The sequence below is a fragment of the Verruconis gallopava genome (assembly GCF_000836295.1).
Source record: "Verruconis gallopava strain CBS 43764 unplaced genomic scaffold supercont1.14, whole genome shotgun sequence".
Taxonomy (NCBI): Eukaryota; Fungi; Ascomycota; class Dothideomycetes; order Venturiales; family Sympoventuriaceae; genus Verruconis; species Verruconis gallopava.
In genome coordinates, this window is record NW_015622150.1 from 108,914 (window position 1) to 127,322 (window position 18,409).

Sequence of the window (18,409 nt, forward strand, 5' to 3'; positions counted from 1 at the left end):
AAAAGATCAACGTTTCGTCCCATTCTGAATCAAGTGGGAATTAGCTTAATGGGATTCTTGATCCCAATCTGCCCCCTGTCGATTCATTGACGACGCTATGCAAGATTGATCACTCTCCACTCCGGTTCACATTTACTGAACAATATTCCATCTGAGTCAATTTGATTGTCAACCCGTTGTACACGATACGCTACTCCATCCTTTTCTTCAAAGCAAATCAAGAAGAAGTCAATCGTCGTAGCCCCCCAGTTTGGAAATCTTCTTTGTGCAAGAGCCATGAACATGAGCTTCTCTTGTTGCGCTTCACGCCACTGACGGTCAAGCCAGATCGATGCTGACGTGCCATGTAACCAATAGCGCTGTGTACGCTCGGTTCGCTCTATTCCTCGCATCTGATCAACCCCAACGCGGATTTTGAATGTCCACGTATGAAAGCGTAGAATCTTCTTCCGTATTGGCCGCAATTGAAGCCATTCCTCCGGTGTTAGGGGTGGAGGTTCGAGAGGCCATTGATTGTTCGCATACCATGCGTAAGGCTTGTCATACGGATCGTCGGGGAAATCTCCACCATTCCATTGCCAGTCTCTGAACGGCTCGTAGACGAAGGAATGGCCGTCCAGTCGATCAACCTCTTTGATCATCTCGACTGCATCATCGTCATCAAGTGGTAGACACTGTCCACGGCTTCCCAACCGAAAGACCTTTGTGATGGGATAGACTGGCGGATATCTATCTTTGATAGGGTGACCGCCGCCTGGTAAAAAATTGCCGTGAATCGGCGTTTTCCATCCAACCCAGGACCAGCTTGGGAAGTTTGGACGGCGCTCGACCACAGAGACTGACGGGGAGTGCCAGTAAAGTGATTCGACCATATTCTCTATCGGAAGTCCCCAGAAGAAGGTAAACGTTGGGGCGAATTTACTTAGAATACCCGACACAGCGTCAAGAGCGTCCGAGTCATACCTCAATTGGCGTGTTGTATAGTCGACGAGGAGTTGACTTAGTCGACTGTGCGGATCACTGTCCTGTGAAATCATGAAATTTCTAATCCGCGAAGTCTCAAGGCGACGCGATATTGTGCTTGACTCGGAAGATGTCTCAAGGTACACATCTTCGCAAAACGTACTCGTACGACATCGCCAAAACACTTGCCCGGCAGTGAAGATCAACAAGCGACTCGAAAGGTGCTTCTCTTGACAGGTCCACCCACGGCTATGCCATGCAGAGTCCAAGACTGAATCGACGAATAGAGGAAGTGTACACCCTAGAGCAAACGAATCGATTTGCGAGACGTGTTGCTGGACAACTCGAGATCCAGGGCGAATGCCGCTCAACCCGCAGTTTGCGCCGTCGCCGCACGCAGCAACAATAGTGAAAGCGGCGCATTGATATATCGAACCCATCGCGTTAAGCTGTCGTGCTTTGTCATCACCGCTGTCCTGTTGAATGCACAAAGCGTCCACCCATAAATACTTCTCACCTAACATCTCGCAAAGAAGCATCGCATCTCTTATAGTCATCGGGACTGATACATTGTTGTCGGCCAATGCACCATCGAGATCTACAAGCTGGGACAGTGTCTCATCGATAAGTAACAACTGCCTTGCCTCACCCCAGACGTAGCTCAGGGCGACATATCGACAATTTTCCGGTGCGAAGACGACGCATCGACGTTGAACATCGATTACTCTCATACCGAAATAGTTTCCAGGAAATCGCATGGGTTCGCACTGCTGTTCATGACTGGTTTGACAGATATTCAACCACGACCGCAGAAGCGCGACATCTGCACATGGCTGGACTTGCCTACCAAGCAATAGGTTTGATGTTTCACAGTGATCTTTTGATTTCGGAGGTCCAAATAACTGGAGCGCGATAGCAGACGCGACTGTTGGGACATCGTCATCAGGAGCATCCAGACTTACCCATGGTCGATCACGAGCGACGGTCTCATTTTTCTTCAACTTCTGCGATTGCCAACGTAACCACAACCAAGACTTCTTCAGAGAACCTCCACCCACTGATGGTGCGGCCGTGATGACACAGTAGCCCTTGGAAACCCGGTTGAGATCCGGGTACAGCAAGGAGAGGCTTTTCAGGAGGAGGCTGCAGAATGTACAGCTTTCTGCTTCTCTGCGTATTCGCACCATCTTCTTCGAAAAGATGCGGATTGGGCCGTCCAGCAGCACGCCAAAGTCGATGGCACGGCAGCTACGGCACAGCGACGAAGTTTGCCTCTGAGGTCTCAAGAAACTCGGGATAAGCGCGCCTTTGCGGGGCTCGCCAGATGCGACGATGGCAAGATCATTGTAAGAAACGGCATTAAGAGCGGCTAGTTGCTCAGTATTCAAGCTGCTGAAGCCCGTTGGATCGAAGGGTGCGCTCTCAAAAGTGTTGACAATTGCGGTGCTGCCAGACATGTTCTTCGTTCGAAACAAAGCAAGAAAAACTAGGCTTGCAGTAACACCAGTGACAGACTATGAGAACGTCTTGCTCAAGGGGTTGATCGAGAGTGAAATGACACCTCAACGCCACTGCAGCTTGCTAGCGTCGGTCACGCTGCAAACAGCTGCCACTGCCAATGCTTCACTGGTGAGTTGAAGCCAAGAGCACATTTTTGGCCCAAGGTTTCGAAAGCAAGTCAACCATTGAAGTGCTTAGCTGCGATGAAGTCCTACTCTTTTGTGAGTATGAGAACGCAGGGCTCTTCCATTTGACCCCAGAGCCCGGTAGCAAGCTGGTAAGAAACTTAAAGGAAGAATAGTTTCGACACAGTCAATGGCGTCTATTCAATAGAGATTGTGTGAGACGATAACACCATTGACGGATCCGTATCGCCAATTCTAATCTGTAAGGATATGTAGAAGAATATAATACATAGATTTTACTTGAATCACGCGTGTCTTCCCAAGCCGTCCAGCGAGGCCAAAGTAGAATCGTGAGTCCGCAAAAATGAAAGAGAGGAAAATCGCAAAAAAATGATTCCGATGCCGGGAGTCGAACCCGGCTCTACCCGGTGAAAGCGGGTGATGCTAGCCGATACACCACATCGGACTCTGCGTTAGAAAGCTATTTCTAACAACTGTGCGGTGGAGTTCTGCTTGTCAGAACGGCGTGGAGGATGCATTGAATGTATTAATTTATATAGTCCACTTTTGAACCTGCTGGCAGTATCTGCACGTCATCCGAGCATCGCTCTTACTCTTTGACTCTGGTTCGCCCACCGGTCACGGACTTTTTCATTCGCCCTCATATAGTACAGTTAATGTCGACACAAATGCAAGTTTCCCTTCCAGCATCATCCTCATTCTTCTCCCGTTGAACTCGATAAAACTTTGTCGCAATTGATTTGACCTGACAGATTACCAACTCAATCATTGAAGGACGATTCTTGCATTGTAGATGGTGAGATAGTCAATGCCGATGAAAATAAAAAAAATTTAGGAAGAAATAGAAGACAACGTTCGTGGCATAAGCAACGCCATAGTTGCCGCTTGCCTTTGCATAGCATTGTTATTAGCTTGTCTACTATTGTACATTATCCTGCTAATTGGCTCGCAGTCGGGAGATCTTCCTCGGATTTTACACTGTTGGATCGCTGCTCACGGGACACCAAACGTCACCGACAGCCTTGTCGATCTCTGTTCCGCCACAGATGTCAACTAAGCTCCAGCGAATCGTGTACTTCCAGATGCTTATTTATTGGCTCCATCGTTGAGAGGGCACCTTCACTAAGGTGTAGCGCACAGCGACGACAAACAAAACCCCGCGTATTGAACATCGAATCCATGCAGCCCCATCGTCATCCATTTTTTTCACATTGTAGAGAACGTGTGATTGTTTGCACAAGAACGCATTATGATGGCATTTTCGCATACTCCATGTCGTAGAGAAAAAGAGTGTACCGTACAAGTGATCTCTGGCACGAAGATACTTTTATATAAGATGGATCAGTCTATATTCAACGGACCGTTCGACGCAATTTCGATCTTCAAGCAAATGACCCGTCCTGAACTACATCTTGGTGGATTATCATAACCTTACTGGAATCGTGACGTGTTCTCGCTATGAAACCGTATTTTGGTCTGAAAGGGGGAAAGTGTTTATTCATCTGCAAGTACGCTGTCAGCTGCTAACAATTTCGTAGACTGGTTGACCTTTTGGGTCACCGTTGCCTGCGCTACAGACATGACGCTCTTTGGATACGACCAGGGTGTATTTGGAGGTGTAGTTGTCACCAGCGACTACCTGAACATCATGAATCTTCGCACAAACAATACCCTGCTGGCTACCGTGACCGCAATATACGACGTGGGTTGCTTCATGGGCGCCATTTTTGCATTTGTCGTCGGCGATCCTCTCGGCAGGAAGAAGACCATTCTCCTGGGTACAACCGTCATGAGCGTAGGAGCCCTTCTGCAGATCACTGCGTTTGGAGTACCACAGATGATTGTTGGACGGATCGTAGCAGGCATCGGGAACGGATTGAATACGGCCACGGCCCCCGTTTGGCAAGGCGAGACTTCCAAAGCCAGCTGGCGCGGGAAGCTCGTTGTCATCGAGATGGTAAGCTATGTTTGCGTGCTAATCAGACAGCGCGGCTGATCTCATTAATTAGATCTGCAATATATTCGGCTTCATGCTGTCCAATTGGGTCACCTTTGGATTCTCGTTCCTTGGTGGTGGCGTAGCCTGGCGCATCCCGTTGGCGATACAATTCATTTTCATCGCTATACTGTACGGCACCGTGCCATGGCTGCCAGAGTCTCCGCGATGGCTCATCGGCAAAGGACGAATCGAGGAGGCCGACGTGATCCTAGCCGACATCGAGGATAAAGATGTTGACGACCCTTTCATCATCACACAGTCCAAGGACATTCAATGGGCTGCCGACTATGAGCGAGAGAATTCAGTCCGCTGGAGAGATCTTCTTCGTGGCCGCACGGGCAACGATGGAGGCACCTGCACTATTCGACGTCTCATCCTGGGTATGGGCACGCAGGCGATGCAGCAATTGTCCGGCATTAACGTCACATCGTATTATCTCCCTACGGTCTTGATCGAGTCTGTCGGTCAGACGGAGACCATGGCACGCCTTTTGGCCGCATGTAATTCCGTCTCGTACCTTCTATTCTCCCTCATCGGCATTCCTAACGTCGAACGATGGGGGAGGCGGAAGATGATGATGTACGCCGCTGCAGGTCAGGCATTCTGCTACCTGCTCATCACCGTTCTTATTCGCTACAATGAGAAACCTGGCTACCCGCATTCTGGAGAAGTAGCGAAAGCCTCAATTGCATTCTTCTTCCTGTACTATGTTTTTTTTGGTATCGGCTGGCAGGGCGTACCTTGGCTGTATCCGACCGAAATCAACTCGCTCGCGATGAGAACAAAGGGCGCAGCCGCTGGCACTGCAACGAATTGGATTTTCAACTTCATGGGTAATCCAATTGAATCCACTCCAATAAACTCATCGATACTGACCCGACCTTCTAGTTGTTGAGATCACTCCTATAGGAATCCAACATCTCCAGTGGAAGTTCTACATCGTATGGACAATCCTGAATGCCTCTTTCGTCCCGATTGTATACGTGAGTCACGACCATGCGGTCTCAGTATTGAACGCATTCCACGTCATCTAACACGCTCAGTTCTTCTACCCCGAAACGGCAGATCGCTCTCTCGAGGACGTCGACCGCTTCTTCAACGACAACAGAAACATACTCGTCTTCACGGACCCTGACGCGAAAAGTTCCAAGCGTCCCGCGAAGTATCTGGAGAAAGAGCAGGAGGAGATGAGACGCAACTCCAGCGTGAGCCCGCAGATCGCCCGACGTCAACACAGCATCTGGAGGGACAGCTTGCTGGCGAGGGTGGAAACGGGCGAGGACAAAGGGAGCGTCGATGGGGAGTTGGAAAAGGGTGACGTTGAATATACGCACTCGACGCAGACGTAACACGCGCAGGCCTGGTCGCTATCGCATGACAGCTGTAGACGCTACTATCAAAATGAAATTGTTTGCGAAGTTTGACACCCCCTCCCCCCCCCCCCCCCCCAAGGTTTGCTCGCTCTGCAGAGGTGAAACTCACGGCCCTCTGGTAACCGCTCGTGTTGCATGGTGCCAATGCAGTCGCATCAAGAAAGCGAAAGTCTTCTGGAACCAGCAATCTTCGAATTTTCTTTTTTCTTTTTTTTTTTTAAAAAAAAAAAATAAAAACCAATCCAACGGCGTACGCTATGACCGCAACTCGCAAAACGCGTATGCATAACGGTGACCAAGTACGAGGCTCCATCTCTGCGCTGCGCATTGATGTCGCAAGAAAAAGGTGCAAGCCATGCTGTCAGACCCAAGTGCATGCATTGTCGACTCTTACAGAGCGCTCAGCACAGCTTGCACACCGACGCTGCCGGCATCTTCTCTCCTCTCTACAAACTTTTTCAATTCCGCGACCTCCACCTTCCCTGCCTCCGCACTGCTCCGTAGCCGCTCCCGGAGAGCGTCCGGGCTGATGACGAACAGATTCGCTACCTCCACTAGGATGTCCATGCCACCCTCCTTTTCGAACGCAGTGTCCTTCAGCGGCCATCCTCTGACCAATTCGTTGTACTTCGTCACGTCGGAGGAGACGACTAGCCCGCCCGTGAGTGAGACAACGAACTTGCGCAGGTGCTCCAAGAGCGCGGCGCGTAGTGCCGAAGCAACCTCCCCGAGAAAATTGGACAGGTTGCCGCCGTCCAAAGCGAGCGAAGCGAGGCGTTGGACCTTGGTGAGGAAGGTGGTTATGCTCTTGCACGTGGGCGTAGACTCAATAGCACTTGCTAAATCCTCGTCTCTGGGTCTGAAGTCCGTCTTGCGTTGATTTGCAAGCAGTTTGTACACCCAGGCCACGACCGTGTCCAAAGTCTCATGCAGAATGGTGGAAATTTTGTTCTCGAGCGTGTTCAGCGTGCTGGTGGCCGTCTTTTCAATATCCCGCCTCACGGTGACATTTGGGGTGGCAAGTGGCAAAAGCATCGTGCTCACGCTTGTTTGTAGCAGATGCAGTATTGATATCGACGTCCGTAAGTCTGGCAGAAAGTCCAGATCCGGGTCCGTTTTCGTGTTGTTTTTCTGCGCATTCGTCATCTCGAGTGTGGCCTCTAACGCCGAGTTGAGGTAGATTTCGCCCATTTGAGTGAACAAAAGGCCGAGCAGTTGTTGCACATCTTTCGGCGTTTCAGTCGGGCTGCTCAGCTCCAACCCACGGCCTACCCCCTCAGCCAGCCAACGTAGCATGCGTTTAGCGGTAGCCACACTTAGCTTTCCGTCCTCCTCTGTGACCTCGATCTCGGCTTTGGCTTTACCCCCGGCAGGTGTTTCGTCTTTGACGCCTGCAATACGAAGCAGCATCGCTTTTTGCGAAGCTGAGAGCTCGGATGAATCCAAACGTTCCATATAGGCGTCTCTCGCAGAATCCATAAGTTGGCGGCCTCGCTGACCGAGGCGGTCCAGATAGGTGGTCGGCTTCTTCTGCCGCCTTGAGTGGTAGATGGTGAACTTAAGCAGCAGCGACGAGTACAGCTCCTCCAGTGACTTCTTTTCGCGTTCAATGTACGATGAGCCCAGCAGATACGGAACGAACAAATCGTCCAATTGCTGGTCAAGGACGGATGAGATGTGCGCTGAGGCAGGTTCAGGATGCTCGGTTAGGCCGTGGGCTTTCAGATCGTCCACCAGGGCACCGATGTAACTCCGTGAGGCCTGAAGCGTCCTAAGAAATGCCAGAGAAGATATCGACTCGGCTTTCTGGAGTACCATTTCAAGACGTTGTTGTATCTTCAGTCTGGTTAGTTTCTATCGTCAATATATGCAGAACGTGCTCCATACTGGCTGTTGGAAAACCCTTTGCAAAAATCTCGTCAGCACTTCCTCATAATACGGAAACGCCCGTCTTATGTAAAAACTCTCGTCTTGCAGCACAAGCCTAACCTCATCAATCAGTGCCTGCAGCCCCGGCTCGACACCAGGAGGCTCCGCATCTGGGTCTCCAATCCGTGCCCAGGTCTCCTCATCACCAGCTATTTCGTCAGTGACGAGCTGGCTGCGGTCAATGAAGAAATTATGCTGATTGACGAAGAGCGCCATGACGGAAGCACCATCATTAAAGTCGCGTAGTGCCGTGGCACACTCCTTCATCCCTTCAAAGTTCTGACGACGATAATGGTCGTCGAACTGATCAAGCAAGTCTTTTTCGAGCGATTCGAGGAATCGCTCTATAGTTTCGCGGGTCGCATTACCATTGGAACTCAGTCTGTTGTTTGCGCTGCCGTTTTGGCTCTTGCTATTGCCGTTTGAAGTGCCATTGACACCTAGGCTCTTGCTGGTGCCGTTTGTCTGCCGCACTGTGGGCTCCGGATCCAGTCTATGGCTGATCTTGAGAAGCTGCTGCGCAATACTCGCACACCGTACTTTTTTGTCGCTCCCTCCGCTCCGGCGCATGTCCTCGAGCGGACCAAGCGTATTCTTCTCGCTGACCTCGTTCCAGCACTGTATCAAGAACTTTGCGTCTTGTGCTCGTTTATGCTGCCGTTCCAACTCTTCCAACCGTTCTCCCGTTCTCAGCGCAAAAGCTCCTCCAGAGTCCGGCCCATCTCTGCCAGAAGCATCGCTGCCATTCAACGTGTTGTCTAACCGATTGAACTGCTCTATTGCCTGTTCGAGCTTCTTGCTCAAGCTGGCCACGTTGGAATTATGCTGAGCTTCCGCACGTCGTACACTAGCACTCAACTCAGTCTCTTGCTCATTCAGTTCCTCAGAAAGGGAGCCCAGTCGAGCGAGCGTAGCCTCGAAGGCGCGAATCAGAGGTTTCGGGTCGAACGCCTCCTTTGTCGACGCTGCTGTGCTTGCAGGAGCAGAGCGGCGACCCGATGGATGGATTGCGGATTCGGACAGGTTCTCTATAAAGTCTTTGACGATAAAGTCCTTGCTGGCGAAGGTGTCGAGGCTGAAGCTGGGCACATTGCGGGCGCCGATCGAGAGGCGCGAGTCTCGCTCCGCTGGACGCGGGGGCATTGTGTCGCTACCTAGCAGTCATGGGATTACGCGTGGGACATGCGACAGCGCGCCAGGGAGAGCTGATCGCGTGAATTCAATCTCAACAGTGATCCTTGGTGTGTTTGCGTGGCTTCGATACTGGTCTCGGGGGGACAATCCGCACAGCTGCGGTGAACGACGGAGGTCCGCGACAGGCTACGTTTAGTCCCCGTAACTTGTACGGATAAGGCTGAGCTGCAGCATTCCTGCAACAGGGCCCCAGGCCCAGAAGAGAACCCCCCGAGAAGTCCCCAGAATTAGCGCCCTCACCCGCCCAAAACTGGCGCTCCCCCCCTCTAGACAGACTCACCAATCGTCACCAACTGCGGCTGCCCAGATTACGAAAGCAGCTTGCGCCTCTTCATCACTTCACCTTGGGACCAGGGTCATCGAGGTTGACACGACACATTTCTACTCGCTTGGCTATTACAGGACGCTGTCTCTCTTCCTGACGCTCGCTTCTTGTCGCTCTTTTTTCCTTTCTTCCTCCCCGTCTACCAACCCTCACCAGCTCATCACCAGCTCATCGCCAGCCAGTCGATCCCGTTCTTTCTGCCAAACAATCTGCACGAACGCCACACAAACTGTCGTTCCCGGATCTCACCGCCCGCCCTCAACAAGAACTAGTTCCGGGACAGTGTAAGGATGGGCCTCACCGAGGAAGAATCCATTGCTTTCCACCGCAACACGACAACAAGCGGGAGGGAGTTGACTGCCGAAGAGCGTGAGAGACTGCTCAAGCGCCTTCTGCCCACACCACGAACACAGGACATGGCGGTTTCACAGACGTCAACGGGGACGTACAGCAAGTCCAGCAACGTTATCCGAAAGACATCCAGCTCAACCACGACTGTGACGCCGACGACTCGCCAAAAAGCCGTGGCCGCCCACCGTAACAAGCCGATCCGCAACCTGATCAAGACGCAATTCCACATCTTCGTCTACACCGTCATTCAGTTCATCTTCGGCCTGTACATCCGCACTCGCATCGCATACCACGCCGTATCTGAACGCATACTAGCCGTGCTATACTACCACCATCGCACGCCCGAGCTGATCCGCAAGGACGTACGGCACCTCTCCAAGCTTCCCCAGCACCTGTCCGTCATCCTCACGCTTTCACCCGAGGACGCAAACTCCACCGGTCTCGAGAAGCTGGTCAATGATGTCGCCGAGATAGCGGCTTGGTGTGCGAGCGCCGGCATACCCGCGCTAAGCGTGTACGAGAGGACGGGCATACTGAAGAGATACATTCCGCACACGCACCACTCCATCGCCCGCACGCTGCAGGCTTACTTCGGCAACACGCCGTACTCCAACTGCCCGACCGTCTCCGTCCGCGCGCCCAACATGTCGACCTACAGCCCTCCAAACACGCCGCCCGAGTTCGCGTCCGAATTGGACGCGGACTCCCACCCGCAGCACCTCAGCGTCCTGCTGCTCTCCGCCGAGGACGGCCGGTCCACACTGGTCGACCTCACGAAAACACTCGCCGAGATGGCGCAGAAGTCCAAGCTCTCGCCCGCGGACATTTCCACGGAGCTGATCGACGCCGAGATCAGCGAGTCGGTGATGGGCGAGCCGGACCTGCTTATCGTGTTCGGGCCTAAGATCGTCTTGGAGGGATATCCGCCGTGGCAGGTGCGGTTGACGGAGATCTTCTGCGTGAAGGACAACACGGAGGGCGTCGGCTATCAGGTGTTTTTGAGAGCCCTGTGCAACTTCGCAAAGGCCCAGATGAGGTTTGGACGGTAGAAACGCCGATTCACTTTACAAGGGTGTGCTCGTTGAGGAATCCGTGGGCATGTAGGTTCAACTGTACTAGTACCACGACCGGCGAAACCGCTTTTCCGTACGCGTCCTTTCTTTGCTGAGCAAGGGGAACAATGGGTCGGGGGTTGGAATACCACGGGCTTGTAATTTGGCGGGAAAAAAAATCTACGACGAAAGGGCAACAGTAGTTTCTGCGGACAAGAAGAAACAAATATTAGATCACGTTTTCGAAGACCGACAGGTACACGCTTTGTAGAGAATTCGGCGTTGGAAAGCCGGCTCTAAGTAAAATGTGAACACACACGCATCTGCGCGCGCGAAGCGTCTTGTATAGGCATCCCAGGATTCAAGTCCTTTCAATGACGGCCGTCGAGTTTGGTCCCCTTTTGTTTTTCTGGCAATACTCTCGCCACGGTGATATATTTGTACAAGTTCCCTATTCCGCCTCTCCCTGTTTTCACCAAAAAAAAGGGCGGGGTATCTAGCACACGCACGCACACAAGTACGCTCAGCCGCACGCTCACACAATAAGTCCTGTACTCACACACAAAAAAGAAATTCCCTCCTTTTGCAATGCTGCAGCATACCTTTCTGAGCACTTTTGCAGCCCGTTTTCTGCGATGAAATCCCAAAAACAAAAAATGAGAAGAATACAAAAACTTCTCGCGTAGAAATCCAACAAGTAAAAAAAAAAAGAAAAAAACAGCTCAAGCACCGACTCACATTCCTCCAATGTCATACCAATAATCTTCGTCCAGGCCTTCCCGGCTGGGCATCTTGACCTCGCCCTCGCGCCTGACCAGCTCCTCCTCGAATCTGACGTTCAAGAGTCTGATCTTCAGGCCGTACCCGGCGATGAGGTTGACGAGCTTGCTCGTGTCAGCCGTAATGGGGCTCTGGTTGAGCAGCATGAGCAGGCCGTCCAACCACTCCGAGGCCAGCGTGTGCGTTGGCGGGTGGAGCTGCAGCAGCACGGTCTCCTGCTGCTCGGCGGCGGCGGGGGCCTTGCGCGAAGACGCGTACCCGTGGATGGTGATGCGCGTCGACGGGTTCGGAGTCGGTTTCTGAAGCGGCTTCACCTCCCCGTTCTTCTTGCTCACGCTGTTTCCGCCCGTGCCGTTTGAGCTTGCCAGCGTCGTGGCGGACGCTCCGGGCATGAAGTGCACGCCGACCTTCCCACCTGACGGGGCGGTACCGGCGGCACCCTTGAGGGTGCTCGCTTCGCTGTGAGCGCTTCCCGGAGGTGAGGTCGATACGTTCGACACGACGGACGAGACTTGCGAGAGATCGATCTTGTCGGGCAGATCGTCAAGTGCCGGCTCTTGGCCCGGAGGCCGTTTCGTGTCGAAATCGGCGTAGTGAAGATACCGCCTGTTGTGGGAAAGGCGCACGAAACGCCAGTTCGAAGGGGCGGGCTTGTTGACCGAGTGCTTGGTCACCGGACCGGATTCGATGAAGGCAGTAGAATGCGGGAACCATGCCCCGCTCAGCAGACATCGGATCCGTTGTTCCTTGACGAACTGGAGAGCTTCATGTTGGAGCTCGTCGCGAACTTGTCTGTGTTGCCCGAGGAGTTAGTACGTAGACCGGGTTTGTCTGTGAGCTTTGGTGATGGGCCCCGCGTACCTCAAGTGATGTCCCCACGCGTCTTCGTACGCTAGATCCAGCAATTCCATCTGCAGCTCCCTCAGCCGGCGATAGTCGAACTCACCCATCTCGACTTCGGCCTCGGCAATGTCCTTTGTCCTCGGCGCCTGGCCGACGACCTGCTCGACCAGAATCCTGACGAGCTCGACGACTTTGTCAAAGTCTTCCGTCTCCGCGCCCGTGGCCTTCCACAGCCTGAGAAACGCGTTCAGTCCCGCGGTGTGCAACCGCGACCAGTGCAGCAGCAGTGGTTTGAACGCCTTCTCGAAATTTGCCCTGTTCTCCAGCACGGCAAGACGCACGCTGTCGTCTGCCTCACCTTTGTCGATCTCGAAATGTTCGTACAAGACCAGTGTTACGGCCAGGCTTGCCCGTGCGATCGGAACGCGCTGCGTGGGAGATTTCGTGCTCTGCTCCAGGACGAGCTTGCGGAATTGATCCTCATTCTTCATCACAAAGTCGGTGAGGTCCATCATGCCGAGAAAGCCCGTGTCGTCGAATTCGCTACCCGGAAGCTCGGTCTCGAAACCCACGCGGCGCCAGCGTTCTGGGTCTCTGTGCCTCTTGCTGCCAAGATCTCTGTGCCTGTCGTCTTGGTACGACGCAGCGCTTATGCTTCGCAGCGCGCGCTTGTGGTCCGTCTTTTCTAGGTCGACCTTGACCTCCCTCCACTTCCGCAGCATGATCTTGGTCAAGCTCTGGAACTCGAGTAGGGGCTGCGCAAGATCCTGCAGGGCTGTGCCTTGCATCAGCAAGTACACGGCTTTGATGACGCCCAGATCCTGCAGCTTCTTGATGAACTTGGGCCATTCCGTCTCCGCGTCGTTTGTGACAACATCCCTGACCAGCGAGTTGATCAATTGCAAGGCATTGGCGCACAGCAGATGTTCGGCCGAAGACAGCATGGAGACCAGCATGGACAAAAACTGCGGGTACACGGCCACAGCGGGCTTGAGGGCCCTGAAGCCAAAGTTGCCCGGGCCTGCGGCGCTGGTGGACGGATGCGATACGATAGCGACGAGGACGGAGACGGCGCTACGTAGGATGTTGACGAGCGGCTGCGTGACCACGAGTTGCACTGCCTGTACGTAGACCGTTAGACACGCTGTTCCAAAAGAGGCCAGGGTCGTTTGGTGAAATCGCCATCACGTACTCTCTCTATCAACTCGGCGCTAACATACTCCCATCCCTTGTCCAGCTCGAGCAGACGCGAGAAACTCGTGAGCGCATAAGCCAGCGTGTTGCCGCTCGAGTACAGCGTCAGATGCACCAGCTTGGGCAATCCGCCTTCCATGATGAACACGTCGGCGAACGAAGGGTCGCCAATGCTGGACTGCAGCTTGAAGACGGCCATCTTGCGCACGCTATCCTCATTGCTGGCAAGTCTTCTCACCAGGTCTGTGATGTTGACATTGTCCATTTCCGCGGTTCAACCCTGCGACGTCTGTCCACCGTGAGCGATCGAGCGAACCGACGGGCAGGATCTCCGTGTTTCGCGCAGTACGAACACAGCCAGAGCTTGGAGGAGTGGGGAGAGTATTGGGCGCACTGAGAAGATAACCTCGACGCTACGCCACGGACGAAAGAAAGGAACGAAAGGGGGGGGGGGGGGAATATGAAAGAGGGCGACGGTATCGAAGAGTACGCAGGGGAAAGAAATCGGTGCGGGAGACTGGTATAACGCAGCCACGAAACTACGCACGCATCGTCGCCCAGCACAGAGAAGCACAGGGAAAAAAAAAAGGAATCCGCAATGAGAGAGAGTAGACACACAAGCACGAGATCAGCATGCGACTGCTGGAGTCTGTCCCGACGGTTGCGCCAGGACAGAGGAACCTCGAGGATGTGACGGGCCCACACGGTCGGACGCACGCACGGCCCCACGTGCCCCGACCCAGCACAGAGCAGGAACGCGCTTCAAACTCGTCACGCAGCGCCCGAAGAACGTCTGCGTTGCTGCCGCCGGCGAGCTTTGGACGCGCCGGGGACGGGACTTTTGTTCTGCGAATGGGCGAATGTCTTGCAGGACACATGCGCCGTTGGCCTGGGGTACAGGTCCGTACTTGGGAGGGGCACTCTGCATGTGCGTGCTGTCTCCTTATCTTCGCCTCTCCTGCACGTACTTGGTGTGCTCTCGCGACCGTACGAGCCCGGCGCGATTCGACGGGGAAAAAGATTTGCCAAACTGCGGGCGCCCGCAACACGGGGAAGAAAAGAAATGGATGAAACCGGGTCGCATGTGACGAAGACGAAGAACAGCGGAACGAGAAAGACGACGTCCTTCTTCGCTCGACCTCCGAGACGCTCGCTCTGACTTGCCTGTGAGGAATGTGCATTCGAACCTGTCTAATGATACACCAGCCCAAACCCTCCAGTACCATCCCCGAGCGCAGAAAACAGAATCCAGCTCCCATGTGCGTTTGCTCCGTCCAGTATCCCGATGCCTCCCACCCCCCCTTATCCCCAGCTCCGTAGCAGTATCCATTCTGGTGAACCGTTGTTGTCGTGTCGCTTCTCGTATCCCGTGATGTAGTCCAAGATTTCCCAAAAAGAAAAGCACACGACAGAAGACGAGCGGTAAATATGAATAGCCCGTCGACGGCGAGTGCATGTCACGACGCTTTTTTTCGCCAACGCTCACATGAAGCAGACAAAAATTAAAGAAAAAAAAATTCCCACAAGCAGGCCAGATTGATTGGAAATCCCAATCGTCCAGATCCAAAATATCACAAAATGCCAACCCTTGTGTATGAACGTTGCTGGATCCAACCCGGCTTTTGTTTTTTTTCCCGGTCTTGCGTGACCTCCAGCATGCGTGCGTATATATTTACAGGCCTCCACGGCCGTCCAGATCTGTGAGGACATGCAGTAATGCTCAGCCTTACCATGTGATAACTTCCTAGATTCAGAGAGAATGTTGCCCAACCAGCCCCCTCGTCGGTTCTGATCCAGTCCCATTAGTCAAATGGTTGGAGGAGCAGAGAAATGGATGGCTTTTTTCTTTTGAGGAGAGGGAGAAGTGGGCAGGATCCCCATAAAATCTCGTCCAAGAGCGTCTCAAAAGGCGTCCACCGACTGTGGGAAAAGAGCGGTACCTCTCAGACATCTCAGGTTCTCCACCCGACGTTCCAGATGACGTGCGCGATATCTCGGGCCGTGTTCACCGTGTCCACAACCCTCCCAAGCAGCCCCAAGTCTCTCCTGTCTTCCACCTCGTCGTAGGGCATCAGCATCCCACTTTCCGTGCGTCGCATCATGCTGCCGCTGGCGACGCCTTCATCGTCTTGGACTAGAAAGTCAACTGCGTAGCCATCGTCTTGCTCGGCCACCCGGGAGGCTCCATCTCTTCCTCCCAAGAAAGAGGATGAGGATGAGACGGGGAATGCGGAGGACGGCTCCCAGGACAGGTCACCATCGTCGTCCTCCTCTGGCAATAAAAAATTCCTCGACGGATTCGAAGGCCGCAGCGTCTCCTGCGAGGGTGAAGGTGAGAGGTTGCCCTTCCTGTTCCAGAAGCTCGTCCCGAGCGAGTGCGACGTTGCCGCGTCGAGTACGTCCGGCACGTCCGGCGAATCGGTCCGGTACTTGAGCGTGGTAGGTTCGAGTTTCTCAATGATTTTGTTCTCTGCCACGCTCGACTTTGAGTTCGTGCGTGCCAACGGCCGTCTCTTGTTCGACCGTTTCATCATGACCAGACCGTCGTCCGAAGACGAGTCTGAGCTGTCGTTCTCGTCTCTGTTCCAAGAATCTTCATCGTCGTCGTCATCCTCATCCGTGTCTTTGACATCGACGGCGATGCATTGCTCGACGCGATCGTCGAAGCGGATGTGCTTCTTCTCTCCATGCTCAGGCGTCTGTAGGCCAGAGGTGGAGTGCGATGACGCGTAGGAGTGTGATGTATCAGTGCTCAGAGTGCGCGATGACACGGCGGAGAAGTCCGACTGCGCACGACCGAGCTCAGGTCGAGACCGCAGGCTGGGTCTGAGTTGTTGCGCCTGCACAGCAGCTGCTGCTTGCTTCACGAGCGACGAGCTCGATAACGATTTTTGAAGCATAACCTCCGACATGCTTCGCTTCTTTAGGATCGGCTTCTTGTTCAAGAATGAGTTGTTCTTGGACAAGTTGCTCGTCGGTTCCGTGTGCGGCTCTGATATGCTGTAGTTTCGCGCCGTCTGAAGCGGGCCGTACAGCCAGGTGACGTCGCAATCCTTGAGCCTAGATTGTGTTTGTTAGTCTGCACAGATCGAGAGAAAGCGACATTGACAAAGCCGAGAGCATACCAATTCAACGTCTCGGGAGAGACGGTGCGAAGCCTGTACTTCTGTTTTGCCCAGGTACGCCACGAGGCATTCTCCAACCGTGATCGCTCACCGTAGATCTTGCGCTTCGACACAATATGCCGCCATGAAGACCATATATCTTCCTCGACCCAGTCGTGCGACAGATAGTCGACGTGTCGCGAAGGTTCTGGTTTTAAAGACGTGTCGTCTTCGGATATGGGCACTTTCTCTGGCATAGCTGAGGGAATCTCATTCCGGGTTGACGTAGTCTCAGGTTGCGATTGCGGTACGCTGGTGCTAGTAGGCGATTGCTGGTCGTCTGCATCATCGAAGTAGGCTCCGCCGTAGCTAGGCAAGTTCAAGCCGTCGTCCGTGTCAAAGGTCGTGGTCGTGTCGAGCGTCAGGGTGCTGCTTGAAGTCGTCGAGGCGAACGAAGATGGCTGGGTGATGTCGATCTGAGAATTGCGCGAGGATGAGGAATTCGACGACGGCAACGAGTCGATGTGGTCGTCCGAGCCGGAGTAAATAGGCTTTCGCGAGGAGTATGGCGGAGGGCCTATGAAAATAGAGGTCTGCGAGGGCGAAGAGCGTCGTAGAGGCGAGGCAGGGAAGTAAGACTGGCCTTCTGGAACCTGGACGGGTAATACTTCGGCCATGATAAGGAGAAGGCGTGCAGGTAGCGAGTACGTTCAGGTAAGGATGACTGGAAAAAATCTGGCGACCCCTCCACGAAGACCCTCCCCACGGTATGCCCCAAAAGACGCCGGCTTAAGGACTCGACATGCGATACGATCGCTGAGCCAAAGTCGATGACGGTCAAGAATTGTGCTCTGGCATAAGCAGCAAGACTGATGATCTAGGTTCTGTTCCAGGCAAATTTTGCGGCTGTCGCCTTTTGATGTACGGCAAAGATTGCGGAGCGGTGGGAGAATCCTGTCGAGAAAAAGACCATGCACCACGGTGAACGACACTGGCTTCCGCACCGGCTGTCCAAGGCAAAGCGACGTGGGACAGGTTGTCTCCGGATAGGCAAAAAGCTTGTTGGGCCTGGCTCGTGTCAAAGGTTTGCAAGTGGCGAATGGTGGAGACGTACGAAGGAAGCGTCAATTGTCGCACAAGCGCAGGCAGTGAACCGGTATGTAAAGAGTAGACTGCGCAAAGTCGATCTCCAGGCCGTTTGGGAGGACGAATCGAGGAGGGAAAAGGGCGCGCTGGTGGTGAGGCAGGCAAATGGCGGAGATGGGCGAGTTTGAGTCTTATCCCGTGACGAACGCCAATTCGCTTCTCCACACTGCAAAGTCTAGGCCTGGCGAGCGGATCTGTGCTCTGAAGCAGATCTTGCCTCTTCACTGAGCAGACGCAGCCGTTAGCGTGGAGGAAAACAAGGAGAATGTGCAGTCGACGTCTGGCTGCTCTGCGGTGATGAATTATAGCTTCAGTCAAGGGCCCGGCATCCACCCCCATCCGCACGCACGCACACGGCCGGTCTGGAACTGCTGGAATCTTGACTTCAGCGTTTCCAGACCTGGGCGAAGACGACTGTACCGTAATTTCTGCGCCTGCATATGGCTAATGCCTTCCTGGACGGCCGCCCCTCAGCGGTCTGAGCCGACTACTGCAGCGTGGAAAGCTGCC

At 53.7% G+C, this 18,409-nt stretch overlaps 6 protein-coding genes and 1 non-coding gene across 8 annotated transcripts; 2 read left to right on the plus strand and 5 right to left on the minus strand.

Annotated features, from left to right (window-relative positions):
• Positions 1 to 64: 64 nt before the first annotated feature.
• Positions 65 to 2,511, minus strand: PV09_04779 (uncharacterized protein). Its single transcript, XM_016358193.1, has one exon. The coding sequence runs from the start codon at positions 2,418 to 2,420 to the stop codon at positions 96 to 98; it is 2,325 nt and encodes a 774-aa protein (XP_016213811.1). The 5' UTR covers positions 2,421 to 2,511; the 3' UTR covers positions 65 to 95.
• Positions 2,512 to 2,982: 471 nt separating this feature from the next.
• On the minus strand, positions 2,983 to 3,054 carry PV09_04780. Its single transcript has one exon. It is a non-coding gene; the product is annotated as a tRNA-Glu (tRNA).
• Positions 3,055 to 4,188: 1,134 nt separating this feature from the next.
• PV09_04781 (uncharacterized protein) lies at positions 4,189 to 6,000 on the plus strand (the record flags this gene model as incomplete). Its single annotated transcript, XM_016358194.1, has 4 exons — positions 4,189 to 4,566; positions 4,619 to 5,441; positions 5,497 to 5,591; positions 5,652 to 6,000. 4 exons carry the CDS (start codon positions 4,189 to 4,191, stop codon positions 5,955 to 5,957), a joined length of 1,602 nt encoding a protein of 533 aa, XP_016213812.1. The 3' UTR covers positions 5,958 to 6,000.
• Positions 6,001 to 6,054: 54 nt separating this feature from the next.
• On the minus strand, positions 6,055 to 9,206 carry PV09_04782 (uncharacterized protein). Its single transcript, XM_016358195.1, has 2 exons — positions 7,869 to 9,206; positions 6,055 to 7,817 (listed from the first exon to the last, which is right to left on the minus strand). The coding sequence occupies exons 1-2, from the start codon at positions 9,051 to 9,053 to the stop codon at positions 6,372 to 6,374; spliced, it is 2,631 nt and encodes an 876-aa protein (XP_016213813.1). The 5' UTR covers positions 9,054 to 9,206; the 3' UTR covers positions 6,055 to 6,371.
• A 187-nt stretch (positions 9,207 to 9,393) lies between these two features.
• On the plus strand, positions 9,394 to 11,215 carry PV09_04783 (uncharacterized protein). The gene has a single exon (XM_016358196.1). The coding sequence runs from the start codon at positions 9,720 to 9,722 to the stop codon at positions 10,827 to 10,829; it is 1,110 nt and encodes a 369-aa protein (XP_016213814.1). The 5' UTR covers positions 9,394 to 9,719; the 3' UTR covers positions 10,830 to 11,215.
• Positions 11,085 to 14,101, minus strand: PV09_04784 (uncharacterized protein). The gene is made up of 3 exons (XM_016358197.1): positions 13,648 to 14,101; positions 12,474 to 13,576; positions 11,085 to 12,404 (listed from the first exon to the last, which is right to left on the minus strand). Exons 1-3 carry the CDS (start codon positions 13,912 to 13,914, stop codon positions 11,567 to 11,569), a joined length of 2,208 nt encoding a protein of 735 aa, XP_016213815.1. The 5' UTR covers positions 13,915 to 14,101; the 3' UTR covers positions 11,085 to 11,566.
• A 700-nt stretch (positions 14,102 to 14,801) lies between these two features.
• PV09_04785 lies at positions 14,802 to 18,297 on the minus strand. Of its 2 annotated transcripts, XM_016358199.1 has the most exons (3): positions 17,868 to 18,297; positions 16,775 to 17,821; positions 14,802 to 16,709 (listed from the first exon to the last, which is right to left on the minus strand). In XM_016358199.1, exons 2-3 carry the CDS (start codon positions 17,428 to 17,430, stop codon positions 15,602 to 15,604), a joined length of 1,764 nt encoding a protein of 587 aa, XP_016213817.1. In that variant the 5' UTR covers positions 17,431 to 17,821; positions 17,868 to 18,297; the 3' UTR covers positions 14,802 to 15,601. The 2 variants fall into 2 exon arrangements, with proteins under 2 accessions (XP_016213817.1, XP_016213816.1); XM_016358198.1 differs by having other exon boundaries at positions 16,775 to 18,297.
• Between the last annotated feature and the right edge of the window lie 112 nt (positions 18,298 to 18,409).

Excerpts from the sequence above, each read along its gene's own strand:
- PV09_04779 (XM_016358193.1), bottom strand. The coding sequence starts at position 2,420 with ATGTCTGGCAGCACCGCAATTGTCAACACTTTTGAGAGCGCACCCTTC.
- PV09_04785 (XM_016358199.1), bottom strand. The coding sequence starts at position 17,430 with ATGGCCGAAGTATTACCCGTCCAGGTTCCAGAAGGCCAGTCTTACTTC. Across the intron at positions 16,710-16,774 it reads TCTCCCGAGACGTTGAATTG|GCTCAAGGATTGCGACGTCA; the intron begins GTATGCTCTCGG and ends AACACAATCTAG.
- PV09_04782 (XM_016358195.1), bottom strand. The coding sequence starts at position 9,053 with ATGCCCCCGCGTCCAGCGGAGCGAGACTCGCGCCTCTCGATCGGCGCC. Across the intron at positions 7,818-7,868 it reads AAAGGGTTTTCCAACAGCCA|ATACAACAACGTCTTGAAAT; the intron begins GTATGGAGCACG and ends ACCAGACTGAAG.
- PV09_04784 (XM_016358197.1), bottom strand. The coding sequence starts at position 13,914 with ATGGACAATGTCAACATCACAGACCTGGTGAGAAGACTTGCCAGCAAT. Across the intron at positions 13,577-13,647 it reads GCGCCGAGTTGATAGAGAGA|GCAGTGCAACTCGTGGTCAC; the intron begins GTACGTGATGGC and ends GTCTACGTACAG. Across the intron at positions 12,405-12,473 it reads GCGTGGGGACATCACTTGAG|ACAAGTTCGCGACGAGCTCC; the intron begins GTACGCGGGGCC and ends CGGGCAACACAG.
- PV09_04783 (XM_016358196.1), top strand. The coding sequence starts at position 9,720 with ATGGGCCTCACCGAGGAAGAATCCATTGCTTTCCACCGCAACACGACA.